Source organism: Elgaria multicarinata, chromosome 17, assembly GCF_023053635.1.
Source record: "Elgaria multicarinata webbii isolate HBS135686 ecotype San Diego chromosome 17, rElgMul1.1.pri, whole genome shotgun sequence".
NCBI classification, from domain to species: domain Eukaryota; kingdom Metazoa; phylum Chordata; class Lepidosauria; order Squamata; family Anguidae; genus Elgaria; species Elgaria multicarinata.
The window spans coordinates 29,650,834-29,676,377 of NC_086187.1; the positions used below are offsets into that span (position 1 = coordinate 29,650,834).

The 25,544-nt window shown below is 50.7% G+C and overlaps 1 protein-coding gene across 2 annotated transcripts in view; it reads left to right on the forward strand.

Moving 5' to 3' along the window:
* The first annotated feature begins 1,871 nt into the window (after positions 1 to 1,871).
* TXNDC11 (thioredoxin domain containing 11) overlaps positions 1,872 to 25,544 on the forward strand; it is a 30,801-nt gene continuing 7,128 nt past the window's right edge. Inside the window, exons 1-9 of one of the 2 annotated variants that reach the window (XM_063143563.1) lie at positions 1,872 to 1,995; positions 5,661 to 5,877; positions 9,646 to 9,743; positions 11,870 to 11,999; positions 14,123 to 14,216; positions 18,863 to 18,975; positions 20,139 to 20,339; positions 21,698 to 22,475; positions 24,503 to 24,648. In XM_063143563.1, the coding sequence (XP_062999633.1) occupies positions 1,913 to 1,995; positions 5,661 to 5,877; positions 9,646 to 9,743; positions 11,870 to 11,999; positions 14,123 to 14,216; positions 18,863 to 18,975; positions 20,139 to 20,339; positions 21,698 to 22,475; positions 24,503 to 24,648 (1,860 nt within the window). In that variant the 5' untranslated portion in view covers positions 1,872 to 1,912. Of the gene's footprint in view, positions 1,996 to 5,660; positions 5,878 to 9,645; positions 9,744 to 11,869; positions 12,000 to 14,122; positions 14,217 to 18,862; positions 18,976 to 20,138; positions 20,340 to 21,697; positions 22,476 to 24,502; positions 24,649 to 25,544 lie in introns of those variants that run through there. The other variant, XM_063143564.1, reaches the window with a different exon arrangement.

Below are 25,544 nucleotides of genomic sequence, written 5' to 3' on the forward strand. Positions count from 1 at the left end.
GAGTGGAATGGGAGCAGCTTCCCCCCCCCCCCCCCATATCACACCGTTCAGTCGCAGCAAGAGAGCAAGGCTAGATGCGGCGGCGGCGGCAGCATGAGCCACAACAGCCCATTCTTCTTCTTGAGTGGAGGGATTGTACCGGGGGGGGGGGGGGGCTTTCTAGGGAATGCTCCTGAGTCATAAAGTAAATGGGGGGCAGTCTGTGATTTGGTGTGGAGTTATGCATCCCTGCTGCAGACACCTGTTCTTACAATTCCTAAAGCCTCACCCTTTTAAGAATAATGGCTGCACACAACAGCCCAGTTTGAACATGGGGGTGGGTGGGCTCAATCTAGCTGTTGGTTTTTTTCCCTCCACCAACGAGCCTACGGCCTCCTGGATGCCATCAGAAGGGAGAAAGCAGTTTTTATTTATTTCATTTCTATATCGCCCAATAGCCGAAGCTCTCTGGGCGGTTCACAAAAATTAGACATCCGGGCTGTTTTTGATGTTAGATGGTTTATTTAAAATTGTGGTACACCACCTTGATGGCTTTTTAGTAGATAAGCCAGTAGATAAATGCTAATAATAAATAACCCCCCTCCATCCTGGCTGGATTTACCTGCAGCTGAGCCCCCTGCCCTCCAACTTTCTGCTGGCAACTTCCACTGCTGAGGCCATCCGAGCAGCCTGGCCACTGTGCTTCAAGCCACAGCCTCCTGCTGCACTTTGCCACTCAGAATCCATTGCCTGAATTTGCTGTTTTCCTCATCCTTCCCGATCTGCATTCCTTTTGTGTCTTGCCACTTAGAGTGGGCGTGTAGGCAGGGGCCATCTTGCCATTTCCGATCTATGGAAGCTGCTCTATGGAGCCCTTCTTGGCCGAAGGGTGGGATAAAAAGGCTTTGGAATCAACCAATCGATAAACATCCCCCTCTTTAAAGCCATTTGAAGCCCCGTATCTTGTGACGGTGAACTCCGTGGGCCTGGAAGACGAAGAGCCGGCGTGGTGTCGTGCTTGGGACTGGGAGGCAGGAGACCTGGGTTCAAGTCGCCACTCAGTCTCGGCCTAATCTACCTCACAGGGTTATTGTGAAGATAGGATGGCGAGGAGGCCCACGTAAACCACCTTGGGCCCTTGTAGGCGGAAAGTGGGATGTAAATGTAAGTAGTAATATACTACCACTACTACTACCACTACCGTATTTCCTACCCGCCTGTCAAGACCGGTCTTCCCAAGGCAGGCAGGCCGAAGGGGCCCACGGAAGCCATCTTGGGCTCCTTGCAGAAGGGGAAACGGCCAGATGTCAGAATAGTCCTACACGGAAAGCACGGGCCCGTCGAGCCCAAGGCCGCCCCCGGCCCTCTCCCAACCCACCCGCCCCGCCAAGCGCCCTCCGAGGGACGGAGGCTCCGCTTGACCCGCTCAGCCGCCGCCCGCCCCGTCCGCTCGAAGCGCTCAAGCGCCGCCGCCCGAGGCGGGATCCCGGCGGCTTCCTCAGCAGTCATCGCGCCGCCATCGCCTCGCCTCGCCTCGCCTCGCCACGGGCCCGCGCTCAGCCGCCTTTCCGCGCGCGAGGGGGCCTGAGGGGTGGGGTGAGGCGGCCGCGGGCGGGCCGGCGGGCGGGCGCGCTGGGCTCGACGGGGCCTGGCGCTGCTCGGCCTCGTCATCAGGCCGGCTGGGCGGGGAGACGTGGCGGCGCCCGGTTCGCCGCGGCGGCGGCGGCCGTCCGAGAGGCGACGTGTGCGCGCGTGAGGGGCTCACTCGGCCCCGCCTAGGGCGGCCAGGCCGGCAGGGAGGGAGGGGATGTCGGCATGCGGAGGCCCCGGCTGCCACTCGCCCTCCTCCGCGCCGCCTCAGGCCTCGCCGCCGCCGCCGCCTCAGCAGCAGCAGCAGCAGCAGCAGCAGTCAGGCCGGCTGGGCGCTTCCCGCATGGCCCGGCGGCTCGAGGTGCTGTGCGGCGCCGCGGTGGTGCTGGGCTGCGCCTTCCTCATCGCCCTCAAAGTCACCTGCAGGTAAGACCCGCTCGGGCTAGGAAACGAGGCTCACCTGAGGAGGGGGGAGGGGCTCCCGCCGGGCCCCCCACGCCTGAAACAGGATGGGGAGGCCGCGACCCGCACGCTTCCCCCCCCCCCATGCAGACCCCCGTGCCCTCCCACCTCCCCCGGTGCCTCTGAATCAGCGGGGGCCCAGAATCAAGAGGGCTTCATCCGGCTGAGTTCGTGGCTGTTTCTTTGTAGCCGCCCAGAGAGCTTTGGCTGTTGGCCGGACTAAAAGGGCAAGTGGAATGGCTTAGCCCCCAGGTATGTCGCCGTAGGGCAGCCCAGAGAAACGAAGGCGGCGATCCTGTGCACACGTCTCTGCGAGGAAGTCCCACTGAATGCAGTAGGCCTCACCTCAGAGGAAACGCGCGTGGGATCGCGTCGCAAACCTCCAAGGTGCTGAGCAACCATTTAATATCAGGCTGCTATCCTGTGCATGTTTAGCATGGCTGGAGGATGCTGGGATTTGTAGGACTTTTTTCTGCCCAGGAATAGGATTGTCCCTTTTCCTGGGAGTAAGGCCCATGGAACCCAGTAGGAATTACTTCTGAGTAGACATGAATAAAGTATTATAAATCCTTACAATTTATTTATTTATTTATTTATTACACTTATATACCGCCCCCATAGCCAGGGCTCTCTGGGCGGTTTACAGAAATTCTAAAATTAAGATAAAAACGAGTATACAAAAGTTACAATTCTAAAACACAGAACATACACACATAAAGCATTAAAAACCGTTAAAAACTAAACATGTGGGTGATTAAGATGTGCCGCCATATGCCTGGGCAAAGAGGAAAGTCTTAACCTGGCGGTGGAAAGATAGCAGCATTGGCGCCAGGCAAGCCTCGTCAGGGAGATCATTCCACAGTCTGGGAGCCACCACCGAAAAGGCCCTGTCCCTCGTTGCTACACTCCAAGCCTCTCTCAGAGTAGGCACCCAGAGGAGGACCTTAGATGTTGAACGCAGTGACCGGGTATATTCACGTCGGGAGAGGCGTTATGTCATGTATTGTGGTCCCAATCCGTGTAAAGCTTTATAGGTCAAAACCAGCACCTTGAATTCAACAATTAACAATTAAAAACAAATAAATCCATCCAACATTAGTTTCCCTGCCAGGCTTTTTTCCTCCCATGACTTTCGAGGTGGGCGGTGGTGGTAGAGGAGCAGTAGTTTCTTCTGATTAATTAACATGAGATTGGGGCAGATGTCTTATGGGTGGGTTGCAGGACAGTTTGGGGAGAGGGGTGTCTGGACCGTCTCCCTGGCCCTTGTACCAGGAACAACCACCAGCAAGCTCCCTGGACAATGGAAGAAGAGCATTGCTGGATGATTGGACTGAGGTGAGGCCATCCAGTCTGTCCCCCCTGGTTCTAGCAGGGGCCAGAGTGAAAGCCATGAGCAGAGCATGAGGGCGACAGCCCTGTCCTGCTCCTTAGCCCCAGCACCTGTGTCTCAGGCTGCTTTATATGAATACAATAACAGCCTTGTTGGGTCAGAGTTAAGGTGGTTTCTGTGGCCAACAGATTGAGAGTACAACATTCTGTCGGCAAGAGAAACCAACCAGATGATTTCAACACTGAATCGTTACTGAGTAATTTGCTGCTACCTGCATTTTTGCACTCTTGGTTGGGTCTTTCAGGCTACCCCCTTCTGCGCGGTACGCTCTTTTTTGACAGTCTGCCACTCTAATCAAGGTGGCTTGAAACCTCCAATGGTGGCTGGCTCATTTAGGCAAAGGTTTCCGCTTGGCTATTGGCCTCATGTCCTCCTTGTGGGCTTCCTGGAGACATCTGGAGACACCTGCTTGGCCACTGCAAGAAACAGAGTGCTGGATTGGATCGGCCTTTGCTCCAGCCTGACACAGTCCTCTTATACGTATGTTGTTATGAGTCAGACCAGCCTTCCCCAACCTGTTGCCCTCCAGATGTGTTGGACTACAAGTCCCATCCTCCTCCAGCAGAATGCTAGAATCATAGAATAGTAGAGTTGGAAGGGGTCTATAAGGCCATCGAGTCCAATCCCCTGCTCAATGCAGGAATCTACCTTATGGTATGTTGCCACCAAAATGGCATGTTGACCATGATATCCTTCTGGACTGTCTCTGGGAGTTGAAGGCACTGTTTAACAGTGGCTCAACTCCTACCTGTGGGGTCAGTTCCAGAGAATAGCATTGGGTGGCTGCACTTCAGCCTCGTGGCAGCCGAACTCTGGAGTACCACAGGACACCATCTTGTCCCCAATGTTATGTAATATCTATAAGAAGTATTGTGAATGGTCATTAGGAGACTTTTAAGGTGTACTTGCAAAATGATTTATATGTGCGTGCATAAATAAAATGTCCGAATGCAACAAAGACATGTTTGCAAATACATATATTATTGATTGACTGATTAAAGTGTTCTGCACTGCCTTTCAGTCAACAGATGGTGTACAATACACAGTTTTAAAACACTAAATACAGAGGAACTTTACCAGGAATCTGCTGTTGGCTGCAGCAAGAAATATGTGTGTAGTGGCAGGTATAGTTTACTGCCACGTATAGTTTACTGCCATGTAATGTTTGGTTTTAGGTGTGCAAGAAAGTGACGGGGGCTGGGGTTTGTCATGGCTGTTGGCTAGAGGTAAAAATGGTGGCAGCTCTAGTTTCAGGGGCCACATCCTTCCATGAATCATATTTTCAGCCAAGGAATATAAATGTGGTTCTGTACAGAAAAGTTTTTAAATAGCAGAGTGCTTTGAAAGATCTTCTTTGACACCAGCTAACAATAAAAGGATGGTAATGAATAGAAATACAGTCCATATAAATCTAATACTGTAGAACAGGTGATTAACAATAATTAAGTGTTATGATAATGAGTTTCTAATTGTAGTTATGCAAACTGAGCTATCGGGCTGTTGTAACAGGCTGAAATAAACAGGTAGAGAAACGCAGCTGTACGTTGCTCTTTCAGCTAACGGGGGTGGGGGGAGACTGAGGTTGTGTCATGGGATTGTTGCTCTGCCCTTCATCTTTGGATGAATTTGTGTGTACCTTGCAAGAACACCCCTTTATCTAGTTAAGCATCCCATTTCTGGGAAGTCCACAAGCAAGGTGTAAGGAAGGGCAATCAAGTAGATGACACTTGAGTTGAATGGGACGGGCAGGCAAAAGGAAGTCCTCCTTCACATGGCGCATAACTTGCCTTTGCCATTCATTGCCACAAGATGTGTGGTGGGTGCCTCCAGAGTGGATGGCTTTAAAAGGTGATTAGACAAATTCCTGGAGGAGAAGGCTACCAGTGGCTACTAGTCCTGACGGCCAACTGCTACACGGTCAGAAGCAGCATGCCTCTGAACCCCAGCTGCAGGCAAACAACTGCGGAAGAGGGCTATGGCCCCCATGTCGTGCGTGTGGGCTTCCCTGCAAAGCATCGGATTGGCCCCTGTGGGGAAGTGGATGCCGGACCAGCAGGGGTCTTCTTGGGATGGGTTGTGGATCAGTTTCCATAAGGTTTTCCATAAGTCCTGTACTCCCTTATTCTAGTTTCAGCTGGGAAAGCAAAGACCAAGGGAAGGCAGGTGTAATTCGTAGAGTTCGTGACACCTGACAAATGTCTGTCTCTCAACCCCCACCCCTACCCCAACCCCCTCCCAGCCGTGCAAAAGATGTGACGATGCCAGCGAAGCCTCCGGTCAGCTTCTTCTCTTCGTCGTCTCCAATCCACGATCTGTTCCTTGGGCAGCTGGATCGTGCAGAGGACATCCGCCAAGATTCAGAAGTCACGCTGTTCTTCTTCTATGCTCCTTGGTGTGGACAGTCCGTGGCAGCGAGGGAAGAGATTGAGAAAGTGGCAGCCAGTCTGGCAGACCAGGTAATGTGGTGTGGGCAAGAGGGCAGCCCTGGCTTCAACCTGTTTTCCTCTTTACAAAAGGCTTTTGCCTTGGGGAACCTTTGGGGTGCGATCCGCAGAGGACTTTGGTGGTGGTGAAGATGATGATATTGATGATGATGATGATGATGGTGATGATGATGATGATGATAGCAGTCAGGAGCTCCACACCCCTCTTCTAAAACTGTCCCCAAAAGTTTGGGGATCCTCCTGTGCTGTATTCCAGGATATGTGAAGGTCTGCCTTTGAAATCCTCCTCCTCCTTATGCATGGAAGTGCTTTGGATACTAGTAATAATAATGGTAGTGGCCAGGAGAACCTGAAGATGCAGGTGTGCACATAGGATCCTTCTCAGTCGCCTACTTCTGCCAGCAGCTCCCCACTCCTCCCTTCAAGCCATCCTCAAAGATTGGGGGATCCTCCTGTGCATCAATTCAGAAGGAGTGAGGGGCTGCCTGCCTCTGGAAATACTCTTCCTCATGCACAAAAGCTTTTTGGATCCTTACAATACATTAGTGGCAGTAGTAATGGAAAATTCTTAAATCTTTGCAAAGGTTTTTCTAGTTCTCTCTATTCCATTCCATTGGATTGGGTTTTTTTTGGCAGCTTGAAATGTTTCTTGTTATGCTATTCAGTAAGAGAGAACTAACGGCTGCTCTGTATATAATACCTTCATAGAGGACTTATTTTCTTGTTTAGCTGCTGCCTGCTTGTTGTGGTCACTGTCGCAGGCCCTATTTCAAGTTCCCTCAATTCAGGAAATTGCAGCAATAATTGCAGTGACTTAGAATCATAGAATAGTAGAGTTGGAAGGAGCCTATAAGGCCATTGAGTCCAACCCCCGCTCAGTGCAGGAACCAACCCTAAAGCATCCCTGACAGATGGCTGTCCAGCTGCCTCTTGAATGCCTCTAGTGTGCTCTAACAGTCAGGAAGTTTTTCCTGATGTCCAGCCGGAATCTGGCTTCCTGTAACTTGAGTCCATTATTCCGTGTCCTGCAGTCTGGGATGATTGAGAAGAGATCCTGGCCCTCCTCTGCGTGACAACCTTTTAAGTATTTGAGGAGTGCTATCCTGTCTTGCCTCAATCTTCCCTTCTCCAGGCTAAACATGCCCAGTTCTTTCAGTCTCTCCTCATAGGGCTTTGTTTCCAGACCCCTGATCATCCTGGTTGCCCTCCTCTGAACATGCTCCAGCTTGTCTGCATCCTTCTTGAAGTGCGGTGCCCAGAACTGGATGCAATTTTCAAGATGAGGCCTAACCAAGGCCGAATAGAGGGGAACCAGTATCTCATGCGATTTGGAAGCTATACTTCTATTAATACAGCCCAAAATAGTATTTGCTTTTTTTTGCAGCCACATCACACTGTTGGCTCATATTCAGCTTGTGATCTACAACAATTCCAAGATCCTTCTCGTTTGTAGTATTGCTGAGCCAAGTACCCCCATCTTGTAACTGTGCATTTGGTTTCTTTTTCCTAGATGTAGAACTTAGCATTTATCCCTATTAAATTTCATTCTGTTGTTTTCAGCCCAGCATTCCAGCCTATCAGGGTGTTAGCTATCCCACCCAATTTTGTGTCATCTGCAAATTTGATAAGCATTCCCTGCACATCCTCATCCAAATCATTAATAAAAATGACTGAGCCCTGTGGTACCCTACTCGTTACTTCCTCCCAGTTTGAGAAGGTTCCATTGATAAGCACTCTTTGAGTCCCGATTCTGTAGCTGACTGTGAATCCACCTAATAGTTGCTCCATCTAGCCCACTTTTAGCTAGTTTGTTAATTGGAATATCATGGGGCACTTTGTCAGAAGCTTTGCTGAAGTCAAGATATATGACGTCCACAGCATTCCTGCAGTCCACAAGGGAGGTTACCCGATCAAAAAATGAGATCAGATTAGTCTGACAGGATTTGTTCTTGACAAATCCATGTTGGCTTCTAGTAATCACTGCATTGTTTTCAAGATGCTTACAGACTGACATCTTTATAATATGCTCCAAAATTTTCCCAGGGATAGATGTCCTTTTCTTGGGCCACTTCCATGTTATGGCGTGGCCTCCCTCGGCAGGGCGCTATCTAAATGCACTGAACGCCCTGGGGTGGGTGTGCGGTGGCACTGCGCTGTATGTACACTGCCGCTGCTCACCCACCCCTGGGCTTTCCGGTGAAGCTGCGGAGAAAAAGGGTCAGGGACGTATTCTGACTTCTATCTCTGGAGTGAGGCCACTATGGCAAACCCACTCTGACCTCCTCCAGAGTCACAGCAGAGGCATGGCCACCCATGTTCCCCAGCCACTGGAGCACACAGGCCCACTGCCTCTGCTACTGGAGGTAGCACATAGCTCTCAGGACCAGTAGCCATGGATCGCCTTCTCCTCCGGGAATTAATCCAACCCCCTTTTAAAGCTATCCAAATTGGTGGCCATCATCACATCTTGTGGTAGCGAGTTCCAGAGCTTAACTATACGCTGTATGAAGACGTCCTTCTTTTTATCTCTCTGGAATAAATTTATTTATTGTTATTTATTATTAACCATATTAATATTCCTGCTTCTCATTTGAAACAAATCCCAAAGTAGCTTAAAAAACAATAAAATCAAACAAAACAAACAAGCAAAAATATCCACACACAAACAAAAGCGCTAGTATCATGAGGCTGTGTACAAAGACAGCGGATGGCCGGGGGAAGCCCAGAGCGTGCGGGTGTGTCCTCAGCAAACCCCTGAAATGCACCACTGCTGAGGCTGCCGGATGCACTTCAGAGGGAAGACCCTTCCGCAGGTGGGTGCCTCGGCACAGAAGGCCCATCTCCGGCAACCAGCTCTCTGTAGGCGTGGCACGGATAACTGGTCCTTGACTGAAGGCTGGGGGTTTGTTTATTGGTTTATTTTTAAAATAGATTTATGTAACACTGAACATGTTTAAAAATATCTCTTAGCGGAAACTATCTGGGAAGTTGGCATAGAGGGAGACATTCCTAGAGAAAACCTGATCCTGAATTACATAAGGGGCTATATCTCTCTCCTTATGAACACCTTGCGCCTCGCCTGGTAGCGGAGGGGGAGCCAGTGCAGGTGCTTTAGAACAGGTGTGATAGAGGAGGGCCTCAAGGCGCCCCAGTTAGCCACGTTTGGTGGTTTCCTTGCTGCTTTTAAACATATTTTGATACAGCTGCAAGTAGTTTGAACCTATGCTGTCTGCTGCCTTGACTGTTTGGAAAGGTGGCATAGATATATTTTAAATAAATGGGTATTTCCCATATGTACCTGTGAAAATGGATGGTAGGTTGACCAATATAGTGATCTGTTGGGCATTTGTTTTGTATACCAAAAACCTGTGTAGTTGTTTGATGAGTGGGGGGGAAACAGCCTTTTTTTACAACAACCGAAATGGAAGTCAATATCCCAAATCCAGGTTTGGGAATTGTAGCTTGATTGGTGCCTTCTCCGCCTTGTGAACTGCCCAGAGTGCTTTGGCTATCGGACAGTGTAGAAATGTAATAAATGAAATGAAACCCTCTAAGCCAGCTGGCGGCTCCCAGAGCAGCCACTCCTCTCCCCAGCCCCACAAGGCCTGGAGCTGGGAAGGGCTCTTGCCCTGTGGCTGGAAGGGGTTTCTCAGGGGTTACGCCGGTCCTTCTTGCAGCTTCTCAACGCCTCCCCTGGTCCCAAAGGTGGCTGTGCAGTGTGCATGGCTCCCGAAGTGGAGTGCGGTTCATGGCAAACATCTGTGATTTTCCCCCCTGCAGGTTTTGTTTGTGGCAATCAACTGCTGGTGGAACCAAGGGAAATGCAGGAAGCAGAAGCATTTCTTTTACTTTCCTGTGATATATTTGTACCATCGGAGGTGAGACTTTTGCTAATGCCTTTTGCCACAGATAGGCAGAGCTGCTGTTTGAAAGGCTGCATATGTTAGATGTGGCCAGCCAGCTGGCCTTGGGAGAACTGAACCACGCTTCGTTACAGAACGTGGTCAGTTCAGTCACCACTTGTTTCATGCTGAGGAATTACGTGGGCCTTTGGCTCTTGGGGACAGTCTCTTCTGCTAGGCACATTTAGCTCCTTTGACCCAATACTCTCCGCTCCTTTCTTAATTTCTTAAGGAAATAATCTACTGAGATTAAGGGAGTTTTGTTTCTTGTTAAGAGTAGAATTATGTAACCTCCTGAACCTCTGTGAATGTTCTTATTTGCCAGCTTCCTGGAGGTGTAGAAATGAGTTATGTCATTTTGGGTTTCATGTGAAGGTTGTGCAGTGTCTTAATTTGGCAATTTTGGTTCTTGCTCAATGAAATACGATGATCTACTGCATGGCACATGACCAGACATTCGTGATGACGGAATGATGGCTTCTCGTTCACAATTCCATCACGTGGAGGCTTTCCTAATATAGTGGCAAACGATATGATACATTTCTGTTAATTACAAGACAGAGGATTGGGGTGACGTGTGTGTGTGTAATAAAACCAGCAGTAAGTAAGCAGCTGAGGTGTTTTGATTCCAAAAGGGAAGATTTTGGGAAACCAAGAAGGTTAATTAGAGGGATGTTGGGCTTTGAAATTCAGACCTTTAATGCAGGAACAAGCCAAAATGTATTTAAATTGCCATTATCTGCATTATCAACACTGCCAGGTTTTCAGATTTGATGATCTTGCAAAACTGGTAACCTGGGTGAGTTGCTTCATGTTGCGTCTTGATGCCAACGGCTGCGTGGTTGCTGTAGCTGGAGTGGGAGCTGACGTAAGGACAGCGGAGGTTTGGGATCTGTCGAGGCAGCCAGAAGGTTGACTGTGGCTGTTCCATCTGTCCTGCCTCCCTGTTTGCATTTTTTCACTGTCCTCCAAAGTCCCACATTTCAGAGTAGAGTTGGGGTGCGGTGCTAACCCTTTATGACATGCACCTGCAACTGTCTTTGTGGTGACCGAATGCACCATCTGTCCAGTACAGAATGCCCTGAAACAGGGCCCGGGTGCCAGGGGAGAATTCAAGCTGCTTAACTTGATGTCTGCAATCATTAAGACTCTTTGCAGAAGGGCTAAATGGAACGGCCACTTGGGGCTATGATGAAAAGCGTCACAGAACGGCCGTAACATGTTTGTTAGAACCAAGTGCTCACAGAAGCAAGGAAAGAGCAAGGGCTTGGGATAGGCTTGGGGTGAAGGGGCCTCTCGGGCTGCCTGATTCTCTGGCTTTACCCACCACAAACGTATGTCAGGCAGGAGGTGCCCCAAGCAAAGCCATAATTTGAGACTGCCTTACGCCACTGAGCGCTGCTGTTCATCCGCAGCCTCCATGGTGCTTCAGGTGACCTTGTCTCTGGTCAGCTGAGCGGAGGAGTGGACAACCGCAGGAGGGTTGGCCTGGCTCTGGGCTGTAGCAGACCTGGGGGCCCCTTTCTTCTCTCCAAGGCGGGCTCAAAGACTTTCTGCCCGTGCCACCGACATAAGAAAGGGATTTCCCTTTGCACAGCTCATCCTCCGTCAGAAAGCGGAAATCACATGGCACTTCCCTTGCTCCCTTGAGCCAGGACTCGCAGCTGCCGGCTTCTGCCAGTCCTGGACCAGTCTCTTCCCGTGATCGGCCCATGAGCTGCGTGGGAAGGAACCTCTTGGTTTGGCCGGCACTGGCAGAGAGAGGACCGGAGCCCTGTCTTCCCTGTGCAGGGAGGAAGAAGTGGGCGTCGCATCACCAGTGCTCTCTTGGGAGGGGGATGGGCTTTGGGGCGCCATCTGGCCCCCACTGGGCTTGGCTCAGGGGGCAGTCTGGCTCCCAGGCGAAAAGTGGGGGCCTCCCCTCTTCTAGGCAGTAATTCAGATGCATTTAACATTTCTGTTCCAAACATTCTTTGTCAGGCCGCTTTAGCCTTTGCCAGCTCAAGGTCTGTTTTTGATAGCTTGGTGATTGCATTTTAATGCATTTTAATTTTCAAACTTTTAATGCAGTGTTTTTTCTTTTTCTTTTTCTTTAATATTAGCTTTGGGCCCATCGAATACAAAGGCCCAATGAATGCCATTTACATTGAAAAATTTGTTCGCCGAGTGATGACTCCCTTGCTGTACATCTCGTCTCGATCAAAACTGCAACAGTTCCTCTCCAATTATGAGGTAATGTGCCGCTGCTTCCCTCTGGTCTCACCGTTCGAGGCTCCTAGACTGTGAGTTCAGGGTTCGCATTTCGTTCAAGCATGATCTTACCGCTTGCCCCAAAGAATGAGGGTGCTTTCTTCCTGGGGTCCTGGGACCTCTGCATTCTCTGACAGAATGTTTTTGAAAGGAGAGGCTGGCCAGTGGCGTTCCTAGTTGGACGATCCTGTTTTCCGCCTGGTCAAATTCTGAAGACGGTTGCAGCTGCAGTGGTGGCAACAGCAGCAGCGCTGAGACGTACACTTGCCGCCCTGTGCCCTCGGCGCCGTTTGGGAAGCCAGGCGGCTGCTCTCAGATGTCCCCGTGGTGTTCTGCAATGGAGTGTGGAGCCGCCAGGAGATTCTTGAAGGCTGCTCCTCTTGGTCTCCACACGCAGAAGCCGCTCCAATCAGCAGAGCCGAACAACTGGAGTGTGTTCCCGTTGCCTTTTTCAGTCCAGTTTCAGCTCTCTGATCCTAGTCACCAACACCGGTTGAAAATATGGGAACACCCGGTACGGGATGCCTAAAGGAAAACCGGCATGCACAAAATATGGCGCCACCTTCCTGTGTGGCAACTTCAGCAGGGAATCTCCCGTTGGCATGCTGGTGTCCGGTGATGGTTTTTTTTTTTAATCCTCCAGGCAGAATTCATGTTGTTTTGAGCACAAGGACTTTGCCCCAGAACCATTCCTTTATGTGAAACTGAACGCGGGCTACAAAGGCCACCGCGTCGCCTCTTGGCCTCTCAGGTGGCTGCTTCCTCATCTGAGTGGGCTTTCCTCTCACTGACTAGTTCTGAACCCACCCACCCCCAAAGCCTAATATTGGTACAAGGCTTTATATGGCTGAGTGAGAGAGAGGGATGCCAGTGTGGGCTGGTTTCCCCCACCCACCCCCACTCCCCTTGTTATCTTGCCTTTGGGGAAGAGAGGGAGGGAGGGAGAGAGAGAGAGGCCATTTCTACACCTGCCTTTTCCTCCAGGATCATCCCTGGATCGTTCCTGTGCATCCAAATGACACGCATGGGGTCCCAGGAGCAGGCAGGGACGATCCCTCCATTTTCCTGGGATAACCCTTAGGTGCAGAAAGAGCCAGAGACTCCTTTCTTCATACCCCTTTCACATGCAGCAGTATGCACTGCCTGCACGCCTGGCCTCTGCGGGAAGCCCACTCATTGAGGTGGTGCGTCTGGCAAGCGTCTTAAGCGCTGCTGCATGGATGGAGGCACTTTTCGGCTGTGCTGCAGCCCCGCTTATGGAGTGCTCTCCCCAGGAAGCCTGGCCTGGCCCCAGAGCTCATGGGCTTGAGGCCCTGGGTGAAAGATCTTTTCACTTACCCAAGCCGTTGCAAATGAGGAAAATGGTTGTTTTGGTGGTTTTAGCTGCTTATCTGTGATGTTCTTATTCTTTTGTCGAGAGAGAGAGACTAATGACAGAGTATGTGAAAATATTTTTAAGATAAATGGTTTGGCTTCTGCCCTCATCAGGAGCTGATGTATAAAATTTACTGTTCTTAACTTGTAAGCCACCTTTAGGTGTGCTTTATCTGGAAGGCGGGGTAGAAATGTTTTAACTAAATTCTTCTTGGGGACATAGGAAATCAGGCCACTGTTCTGTCTAGCTCAGTATTGCACATGCTGCTGCTGAGGGTCTCAGACAGGAGCTTTTCCCAACCCTGCCTGCAGTGGTCAGGGATCGAACATGGGACTGTCTAGATGGAAAGCAGGGCCTCGGCCTCTGAGCGCTGCTCCCCCACCCTCGTCAAGTAGTCCAAGCCAGGGGAAGGCTCAGACCTTGGGTAGAATTGAGGCGTTGACTTTGAACTTAGGGTGAGGGAGGGGAATGCAAACAGGATGAGCTTCTGACTTTGCTTGCCCCAGCTGGTCACCAGCCAGGAGTTTTCCCTTTGTTTCTTGGAAGGGAATCCTGGTTTGTAGTTGCCTGGATGAAGTCCAGCTTCTGTGCCTTGGTTCTCTCTTTGGAAGCACGTACATGATGGAAATGTTGATGGTACTTCTAGCCCACAGGACTGTTGGGAAGGTTCCCCCCCCACTAAATTATGAGTAATTGCAGTGCCCTTAATATGTTCTTGTGTTTTTTGCAGCCTGGAGTCTTGGGATATTTTGAGTTCAATACTTCACCCCAACCCCCTGGTTATCTGACATTCTTTACTTCAGCATTGCATTCATTAAATAAAGGTAAGTCAAAGCATTACTCACATAGAGCACGAGGCACCTTTGAGTATCATAAAAGTTATGATATTTGGGGACTTTGAGCTTAGAAAAAAGGAGCAAGGGATTCTGGAAAATTGTGCCTGGTGTGAAGGCAGTGGACAGGCCTCTCCCCTCAGACTGGAACCCAGTGCGGCCATCCCATGAAACTGAGTAGTACGAGGCCCAGGGCAGACTTCTTTACGCAGTGTGGAGGTAAACTATGGAATTTGCTACCAAAAGATGCACCTGGATGGCTATAAAGGGTCTGAAACAAACCGTGGAGGATACAGCTATTATAGCTACTAGTCAGGATGGCTATATGCTATCTCTGGTGTCAGAGGCAGGTTTTTTAAAATTATTTTTTTATTGTAGTTTTAAAACAACATCAACAAAAACAAATTATGGGGAAACAAAGAAAAGAGAAAAAAACGAAAACAAAAAATTGCCTGCATAAAAATTTCAGTATTCCATTAAGTACAACGTTCTACAAAAGGCAGAAGATTGTGCATAAGCTTCAGCAGAAGCAGACCAAATGTCCACGTATTTGTCCATTTGCAAGGAGGTGAGCATTTGTCCTCTCCATATCGTAACATGGCCCCACAAACTCCGCTTTAACGATGCCCATCTATCTGTAGCCTGTGGGAACAGAATGGTGGACACTGGGCCTTTGTTCTAATCCAGCAGGGTTCTGATGTTATTATGAGTGCTCCTTGAGCCAAGTTTTCTTTGGTTCGTGGATGGTGAAATAACACAAGCCTTGACCAAATGTTAACCTTGTGTAATTTGTCAAAATTATGGGAATGGCAAGATAATTACGGCTAAGATTCGCCTTCCATTGTTTGCAAAACTTACTGACTTTCAACAGGGCCGGATCCGCCTTGGCATGATGCCGTTACTGATCACGTGCACCTGTGGAAAATTGACTTTGCTTCTTGCTCAAAATGGGCTAAATATTTCACGAGACGTCTCGGTGGGAGCTCTCGGCCAGAAATGCTGACGAAATTTCCCGTCAGATTTTGTTCTCTGCCAAAACCCAGCAAGCATCCATAGCAAAATGCAGAAGTTAAAAGAAGGGCTGCCTGAGCCCCAACATGGAAAAATCCAAATGGCAGCTCCTCCTCGCTCCCTCAATACTCCAGAGAAGTTGTTCTGTGGGTGGAGCAGCACAGCGGCTGCACAGCTCTTGCTCCCTCTTGGGGGCTTGTGCAGAAGGCCCTCCTGGGGGGTGGCAGCCATCGATCAAATCTGGCTGCTTCACCTTCTGTGGCCCTCAGGGCCCCCCACAACACCACTGGCTGAGCTGTCTCAGGTAGGGAGCAAAGTGAAGCCCAAGCTTTGAATTGAAGCGTGTGAGAAATCGGGGTGAAATGGGGGTGCAGGGACAGGAGACTGGTTGGAGTTCCCGGCTACACCCTGGCTACGGGGCCCACTGCAGCGCTCAAGCTAGGCCCGGACAGGTGGCCTATCAATGTCGTAAATAAATAAATACAGGCAGTATTGCTAAACTTTGGCCATTGCTTAAACCACAAGTTCTTGGTCTCCCCCTCCTACTGTCAACAGATCAGACCAAAGGCCCATCTCGTCCGGCATTCTCTTCCCATGGAGGCCCGCCAGCCAGCGGCCCCAATGGGAAGCCCACAGGCGAGGAAGGCCTTCAGCATCAGGAAGGGAGAGGGAGAGGGAGCGTGGGTGGGGTGGGGTGGAAGAGGCGGAGCCCGGGTGGCTGGAAAGCCATAAAGGTCTGGGCTGCAGCAGAACATATTGTTATTATGATGTGCTGCTTTTTAATAATGTATTAGTTTTATATGTTTTTAATCAATTATATGTATTTTATGGTGTTTTCTATTTGTGTTGTACCCCGCCTCAATCCAGAGGGAGAGGCGGGTAAGAAATAATTTTTATAATTTTTATTATTTTTCACTGGGACCCGAAGGCTTTAACAGGAAAGCTGTGAAGTGGGTTAGGCAAACTCCTGGAGAATGAGCCTGTTGATGGATGATGATGATGATGATGTATTTATTTATTTATTTATTTATTACATTTTTATACTGCCCAATAGCCGAAGCTGTCTGGGCGGTTCACAAAAATTAAAACCATCATAAAACAATCAACAGGTTAAAACCACAAATACAAAATACAGTACAAATATATACTGTATAAATACTATACAGTATAAATACTATACAGTATAAATATTATAAAATACATTATTATTATTATTATTATTATTATTATTATTATTATTATTATTACTACCACCATGAGCCATGCGGACTCTGGATGTTGCTCAGGCAAAGCCCCAGGCTTGATTCAGAAGAAGCGTTTCTAGCCAGCCAGCCAGAGGCAGCCCAGAGGCTGCCCCATTGATTGGAGATCTGCTGCACCCTTCTCAGGGGACCTGAACAGCCTGCCCTGAGGGGCAGCAGCAGAAGAGACTCCCGCGCCTTGGCCTCGTTGCTCCAGACACACGAATTGGGGCTGATGCCTCACTGTCCACACTCTCAGAGCTGTTGTCTCTTCACGTGCCAACGTAGCAAAGTGATGTCAGGCTTCCTGGAGCGTGTGTGCATGGGTCCCCTGTGCCTCCACAGAGTTAATCTTCTAGAAAGTAAACAACGGTTTCTTCAATTCCTCTGTCGTTGCCAAAACTCTCAGATTGCTTCATTAATTATAGAGGCCTGCCCTGGTTGGGGAGAGTGAAACGTGAGCCCACCCGCTTTGTACTGTGTGCTTGTAGCAGGTTAAAGCCGCTTGCTCTTGGCAGGTGAAGCGACCGTAAACGTCTACCGAGGCAGAGTTGGGCTGGGCGTTTCAGGGGGATGCGGCGTCTGGCCATTTGCCGGTCATGTTCTTGCATCGTGTGTTCTGCTTCCAGGAGCTCCATTTCCCAGTCGTGTGGGAATGGATATCAAAGTAAAGTGGGTGGGAAGGACAGGAAGGAAAGAAGATTCCATATTTGAGTTTTGTGGTGGATTGAAAGATGGGCCTGTTTACTCTGGCCGAAAGCTTTCATGGACTGGAGTCTACATCAGGTGCTGGGGACAGACCTAGGCAGGGCTGCTGGCTTCCGGCCCACTTTGAGAATGTCCGGGCAACAGGTGACGCTGGAAGCCACGGGCCGGGCCGGGTGGACTTTTAGTCTGATCCAGCAAGGCTCTTCTTCAAAGGGTTAGACCTGGTGGATGGCCATGGTGGCTGTGGCTGATGGGAGCAGCAGTCCAATGCCTCAGGAGGCCCCTGGTTGGCAGGGCTGCAGGAGGGGTCTTTCTCCGGCCCATGACTGAACCTTTCCCTTGTGAAGCAGGGGCTCTACCACTCAAGTGTGGCCCTTTCCCTAAAATCAAAGCAAGATTCTAGTCCCTGTGCTTCTGACTAAAGGGCTTATTTGAATAGGAACCAGGAAGCTGTCTTCCACTGAGCCCGGCCCCGGTCCGTCCAGCTCGGCGCTGTCTACTGCCTGGCTGGCAGTGGGTCTCCGGGACCTCAGGGAGGACTCTTTCCCAGCCCTCCCTGGCGCCAAGCGGGTGCCCCGCCACGGAGCCACGGCTTCTTCCCGCTCTGCTTGTGAGCCCTCCGAGACATGGGATTGTCCGGGGCTTGGCGTGATCCAGCCAGGACATCCCGAGGCTCTGGGAAGGAAGGGAAAAGGGGGCCCTTGCAGAGCTGAACACCGGGCAGCAGCGGCTTGAGCGGATGCGCCTCCAGGGAAGAACCACCGTCAGTCCTGCTCCACACAGTCGAGCTCAGGGTTGAACTGCCACTTCTCATTAGATCAAATGTGAATAGATTCCTGCCGTTTGAGCGAAGGAAATAGGGCGACCCGGACTCTCTTCTTCGTTTTTGAACGTGACCTGTCCCTTGGGCCCAAGATGGTTTGGCTGTGGTGTGGATGTTTTCATGGCAGATTTCCACAGTGCTTTGACAGGCAGCCTTTTCATTGTGCCTGTCATCTTCTCGCTTTCCAGCTGTGTGCTGGAGAGCTGGTGAGGCCCAGGATTCTGTCCTCCACGCTGTTGCGGTGGTTCCCTCCGTGCTTACGGCACTTCGTAGAGCAATGCCAGAACCGTGTGCAGCCTTATTAGCGTCTATTAATTTAGCCCTGTACTTGGCCAAGAGCCCTTATCTGGTATCACCTACTTTGGTGCCTCTTGTTTTGCCTAAGTTACTAATTTTTACAAAATTTTTCATTTTTGACAGTTTCATAGATCCTCCTCCAAGAACTGGATGGGAAGGTGGAGGGTAAAAACTCCAGCTCAGGAAAGCATATTCTTGCTTATGATTAAGGTCCGAAGTGCTGCTTCTGACTCTTCTCCGGCTTTCTTACATCAAAGGATTATAATTTCATTTTTACGAGAGTGCCCATGTGTTTCTCAGCACAGTTCCTGCTGTATCTTCTTTCTTCCTTTTTAAAATGCAAATAGAGACTGAATTTCATTCTAAAACATTACATCCGCATGTGGCAAAGATGGATTAAGATAATGGTATTGCTCACATTTCCTGTATGAACCGGCAGCTCATGCACTTATTTCCCAGAGTCCTTTTCCAGCTACACCGCTTGCGTTGGCTTCTCTGTATTGTAACGGCAGCTCGGACGGTTTCTTTCCCTTAACGCTTCTCATATGCTCTTCCAGATTACCTTGGAACCATCCACTTCGGAGTGATCACAGACAAGCTGGTTGCAGAGGAGATCCCACTGACCCACTCAGGCAGCCTCTACTTGCATAGACATGTCAACGCATCTCTTGTGAGTAGTGCTCTCTCACGTGGGCACACCTTTGCGACCTGTGTGGCAAGGCAACGGGTGCCCATCGCTCAGTACGACAGGCATAACAGGAAGCCTCTGGGCTGAGGAGGCAAGGCTTTCAGGCGGCCCAGAGAGAGGCTTCAGTCCCGACAGCTCTCCAGCCCCAGAATTTGCTGTCACGTTCCAAAGCGGTCAGGCCCAGATGTTGTTGTGTGCTGTTGTGTTTGCGGGCAGGCGCTCTGGGACTCAGAGCAATGAGCAGTGCCTAAAGCCAGTGCGTGCAAGAGAGCACATCTAAGAAAGGACACGAGCCTGCTTATGTCACAGTGGACACGGCCAGCCTTCCTGTGTATGCAGAGCCATCTAAACAGCTTTCTCTTTGCGAGCCAAATATTTTAATGAACCATCAGGAAGATGGTGCTGGTTTTTCTTCGTTTCCACTCAGTTTTAGAAGAGCAAACCCCCATGTTAGACATTTCTGCGAACTTCTTGAGTAGCATGTGCTTCTTAGCCTCCTGCCCTTTCACCGTTATCCTTCTGGCTAAAACACAGGCATAAAAAACAAGCTGAACTGAGTAGGGAGGGTGAATCATGCTGACAGAAGTGTTACAAAGCAGAGCTGCTGCATCCCCGGTTCTGACCGTGAGGGACCAGAGGATGCATAAGCCCAGCCTCTTGGAAGATGGCATGTCAGCGGGTACCTAATGCATGTTTTCCAGCAAAGTGACATCAAAGCATCATATGCAGGCACCACTGAGAAGGCCCTTCTCTCTTGTTGCCGACGGGAGCAAAATCTCTCCGGGAGGGATGTCCCCCTTTCTGTCTCCTTCCATTCTAAGACTTGGTCGCAGACTGCAAAAACTTTTTTAAAAGCCATGTTGGGAATGGCAGCAGCTCCTTTTTCTGTAGTGGGGAAACGTCCTCCCAGGGCTGCTTCCTCGGTGAGGACTTGGAATACATTGCTGGGGCTTTACTGGTGGCTTTTTGCATCGAAAAGCCTGTCAGTCACACATCAAAGAATGGGGGAGGTGCTGCTGCCCTCCGAGCTGCCTGCAGGTACCGCCAACGTGGGTTGTCTGTGTCACTTTAGATGATAAAACCAGTGGTTTTACTGGTATGTTGGATAAGAATGTGGAGAACGCTCGTCTCCCTCCTCCCTTCAGCTCTACCCACGTGAAGCCCTGAACTCTACTGCCGAAAACATCTGGAGGTGGGCCCTGGAGAACCGCGAGACGTTCGTCCGCTGGCTGAGACCCCATGGGGGGAAAAGCCTTTTGCTGAACAACGAGCTGAAGAAGGGGCCGGCGCTGCTCCTGTTCCTCCCTTTGGACCCGTTAGCAGAGAGGCACCCCCTCGTTGAGGAGGTGAGCGGTGCTGCTCGGAGAGGTCTGCCTGGAAGCATCCTCCACAGCCCAGCTCATGCGGAGGGTAACGGGGGTGGGGTGGGGGGAAGTGGCCACGATGCAGCGCCTGTTGCGAATGCAGAAGGTCCGAGATTCGGTCTGTGCCCTGAACGGGATCAGGTAGCTGAAGGGGGTGATGCGTCCCTCCTCCTGAGACCCCGGGGAGCCATTGCTGCCTGTCGGAAGAGACAGCCCTGGCCCAGGAAGACCAGGGGCCTGAGCCCGTATTAAGCAACTACATAGGGGAGGGTATGACTGTGGGTGCGTACATACGTATATAAGAGGGGGGGGCAGGGTGTGTGTGTGCGCAGGCTTTTTCAGGCCATGTACGGGGCTCAGCATGAGCTCTGGACACCCACTTCCAGTGAGAACAAAGCTCAGAAAGATTTGAACCCATTAAGTCAGTCCTTGCTCTGGCACGTGATTGGGCTTCATGAATGCAGCCGAAGGACAAGCTGCGCCTTCCTGGATGGGGACCGTTCTGGCCTATGATTTGGGATAAACCTGTGAAATTGGAGCGGAGCAGCCTGGGAGAAGCGTTCTCAGGAGCTGTGAGACTGACCTCCTTTAGCCGGAGGGAACCAGATCAAACACACGGAAGGGGTCTCGGAGTGTGGCGGAGTGGAGGGAGTCCCTCCCTTGGAAAGGGTGTTTCAGGCTGGCGGCCGCTGGGCTCCAACTGGGATGCAGGAGGCTTTGTTTTAGGTTTGTCAAAGTGACAGGAACGGCTCACCTCCCTCAAATGAGCGAACCGTTTCTGGCTGTGAGATTTTAAAATGCTGGCTGTGGCCAAAAGACCATCCTTCCCCGGCACATTTGCAGAACGAAAGGAGAGCGAGAGTGGACTGAAGGGGTGGGTGGGTAATTGACTTGCAAAGGCTGTGATGGCAGGTCAGCCGTGGAATTACAGCGAGGGGCCCAGAGCTGTAGTCCAACATGTCTAGAAAGCGCCATGTCGGTGAAGGCTCCCCATGGTCCGTGGCTTCCAAACGGCATCCTGGGTGATCCTGAGGTTCCTTGGAACCTTTTCAGGGATCCCTCATGGCAGACGAGTTTCCTCAGCAGAGATGGCCTGTCTGCCGCCACAATGCCTCAAGGCGCAGCTGTGGGGGACATGGACTAGGGTTGCACTTGTTCTTAACATGGGCCCGGGGGTTGGGGGGTGGAGGAGATCAGAAGCTGCTGAGGACACACCCTAGAATCTAGCCCCAGATCCGGTGCACTGGCCAGGGCCTCTTCCGTAGACCAACGGGTCGGCCAAGGGCAACTCCCTGTCCTGAGACCCATAATGTCCCGGTGGTTTTCTTTCCTCTCTCTAGATTTCCAAATTGGCTTTGGAATACAACAGCTGTGACCATAGCCACCGTGGGGATCTGGACGCCGGGCACTTGCGAGAGGAGGAGGAGGAGGAGCCACCAGCTGCTGGCCTCTCCCGCCCTGGGGCCGAAACCGCCCCCCTCGCTGAGCCCCCTTGCTGCCACACCGTGGTGCTTCCTCCCCAGTGGCACTCCATCAGCCGGACCCACAACGTCTGTGAGCTGTGCATCAACCAGACCGTGGGAACCCGGCCCAGCCGTCTCCGCGGGCTGCACTGCAGCTTCTTGGACATTGCGGCAGCCTTGGACTCTTTCTACCTCAAGGAGCGGACCTTTTTCCAAGTCGTGTCCAAGACAGTTTCCTTATGCAGCAACTTCCTCAGTTTTTATAGCCCTTTTAGTTACTACACCGCATGCTGCAGGACGGTGAGCCAGGGCCTGCTGGGTTTCGTCAGCTCTGAAAAGACACCTGCCCAGTCCCTGGGCGTGGTTCTTGCTCCCCATGGGACGAGACACCGGAGTTCTATTCCTCACATTGAGGACCGGAGCGGGCTTCTCCCAGAAAGCGCCCTCTGCGGGGCTAGCTTTACTGGCCTGAGTTGCCGTACCAACAAGACCTTGAATCTCTACCTCCTGGACTCAAATCTCTTCTGGATGTATGCAGAGAGGCTGGGAGCATTAAGGTCTACTTCTGTGAAGGAGTTTGCTGCCATTGTGGACCTCAAGGAAGAGGCACACTTCATCCTGGATCAAAACCAGGCCCTGTTGAAATCGAATCTAGGTACGGTCTATGCCTGCCTGCCCCACTGACTCAGTCTCTGTGTGCAGGTGGTGTTGCAATTCAAGAGTCTTGAACTGGGCTACAGGTTTAAAATGGGCCACTGTTTGAGTGATGATGCTTCTGAAATGCCACTTCTTTCTTTATTTATTTGAAACATTTTTATCCCACTCTTCATTAAAATATGATTCAGGGCAGTTTACAAGGTTTGTTACAAATACAAATATAAAGAACCCAATAGCTTATGCATCAGATAAAATAACAGTCATAATTATTTAAATGAACGTGAAAAGTAATTGAAAAGCCTGAATGAATAAAAATGTTTTTGCCCGACACCTATAAGAAAGTAATGTTGGTGGCAGGAGAGCCTCCCCGAACGAGGTATTGCGTGACTGGGAGGCTACAGCCCCAACGGGTCTTTGGTTGCTGCCTGTGTTGGAAGAGCGTTGGATAGCAGATCAAGGGCAGAGGGCGAGGGAGGTCGGTGCTCCGTCAGGCCCCTGGCTTCCAAGCGGTTTCCAGCATCTTGCTACGTTTGAGACCGCTTACTTAGGCTCTGTTAACCCATGAAAAGTAGCGTAAAATGTCATTGAAGTGGTGGAACAGCAACAGCCATAACAGCCTAAAAATGACCTATTAGTTCCTTAAAGAGATGGGACTTATGCCCATGTCTGAAAGCCAGGGAAGAGGTGCTTGGATGGGCCCATCTTGGGGACACCACTGTGGAGGCTCTGTTTCTTGTGGAGGCTGTCCTGCTCTCACAGAACAGCCGGGCTCTTGAAGGAGGCTTTCTTCAGTGGCAAGGAGGCGATAGAGATTCCTGAAACAAGCCTATAAGACACATTATGTAAGAGATTCACTTGGGTGGGTGGGTGTGTCGTGCTCTGTGTCTCCTGGGTTGGCACACAAGAAGGGGCCTTCTGGGTGGTGGCGCCCAGACTGCCACACTCCCTGCTTTGAGAGGCCTCCAAAGCCTTCTCATTGCTGGCGTTGAGATGCCAAGTGAAACGTAGCCTTTCTGGCATGGTTTTGGCCCGAGCAGTAGTTGGTGGTCAGTTCTTCTGTGCAACATGTTGGCTACTGTTATATTGCGCTAATGGCTTCCTTTTTTAAATCTGTCTTGTTACACTACATTGTTTTATTATATAAATTTTTAGTTGTTAGATGCCTGAAAGTAGCGGATCCCATCTGTGGATGGACAGGCGAGATAGAATTTTTTTAATACGTTACATTTTTTAAATGTATTTATTACATTTTTATGCCGCCCAATAGCTGAAGCTCTCTGGGCGGTTCACAAAAATGTTATGTTGCCAACTGCATCCATAGCGTTTAGGAGCCCCGTTGGTTCTCATATCTCCTAGATTGTGGCTTGAAAGAGATTTCCTTACCAGGCGTTCCTCCTGGACATTTATGGACAATTGCATTCCCCCCATCCAGCAATGTCTTAACATAATTGCAGAAAGTTGGCACAAGAAAGAGCCCCGCTTTAAAAAAGCAGCACTGGAAGTGTGCCAAACTACACCAAATTCTGTGCCCTGAGTCAACCCTAAGCCAGTTCAGTGGTTTTGCCTCTTCCGCTCTGTTGTGCTAAATGGTGCTGGATTCAGCAAGTCACAGGGGGGTGCTGTGTGCCATGCCTCCCCTGACCACTGCCAGTCCTGCTCCACTCATTCTGCCTCTTCACACTTGGTCAGCTGTCAGCTCTCATGGTTTGCTTGGCAATAGAAAGGACTGCAAATGTCAGTTTTGTGATTTTGTTCTTTTAAAAGCTTAAGATTCTGAGGGCGTTGAACCCTTTACCTAGTACCAATTTTCATGCTGGTGGAAGCCCAAAATTTACATGCCTCCCTGATAACATCCGAAGACGGCAGATGATAATGCATCATATTTCTGCTTCCTTGTGTATGTGACTTAGAAATAAGCCTGCCAAAATTCGGGCCAGGACGGTTTCTCAGGTCTGAATCTTCCTTCCATGGGAAGGAAGCCTAGAATGTTGAAATAACCTCCTGAATGTTGACTCTCATTTTTAGAAACCTTCATTCAAAACTACAGTGTTCTGTACAGTCCCTTGAAAAGGCATCTTGTTGGCGACAGGAGACCCAGCCACATCCACACGCAACCTGTCAGGGAAATCACCACCCACACCTTTCACCAGGTGGTGTTGAGAAGCGAAAAGGTAGCCTGTGCAGTGCATGCAGAGCGCTGGCCGGGGGCGGGGTGGGCCGGGCCGCATCCCAGCTGCCCAGGGGCTGGTTTTCCCTTTTACATCTTCGAAGTATGGTGCACCCTGAGGGGGAAGCAGCGGGCAGGCCCAGTGATGTCTGAAAACCTCTCGGAAGAGGGGAGCCGCCGCATCGGATCTGGAGAGCCAGTCCGGTCAGGGCACCCAGAGGCACTGGGCTGGGCAACGATTAAGAGTGTCAGGCAAAGGCTGCGCAGACCCAGGATCGAATCCTCACTCAGCTGTGAAGGTCACTGGGTAACCTTGGGCCAGCTACTAACCTTCCTCACAGGGCTATGGATGAAATGGGGGTAAACCCATGTTTCCTGCCCTGGAATACAGCTACAAAGCAGTGAAATGTTTCTTGAGTCGATGAGGATTCTCTCACAGTTTGTAACTAATATTTCTCATGCCGAGTCTTCCTGTAGCTGCTCACAGCTAGTTCCTGCCGGAGGATGTGCGGGCGCGTCTGTTTAGAACTGCAGCTTGAAACGTAGCTCTGTAGTCACCGTAGCTTGCTTTGCGCCTGGCCTAGAAGGAAGTGATGGGAGAGAACAAATGTGCTAGCTGGGGAGCTCCCTGGCCTGGCCTGGCGTGTCCAGACCCACGGCCTGCACCATTGAGGGAAGCGGGGAGGCAGAGAAAGCTGCCGCTTGGCAAAGCGGTGCCCGTGGTCTCTAGGGCCGCATCCTCGGGGGAACTTGGGCATCGCTTCGCTGCCCCTGTCTGCTCCAAGCCATAGGAGCTTGAAGGGACCCTGGGAGGCTGGGTTTGCCTCCCAACTTCTCAGTCCCTCCTTGGGAGTTGAAGCAGGGCCCCCATCCTGTCCTGGTGTTCCCAGGTGGAGAACC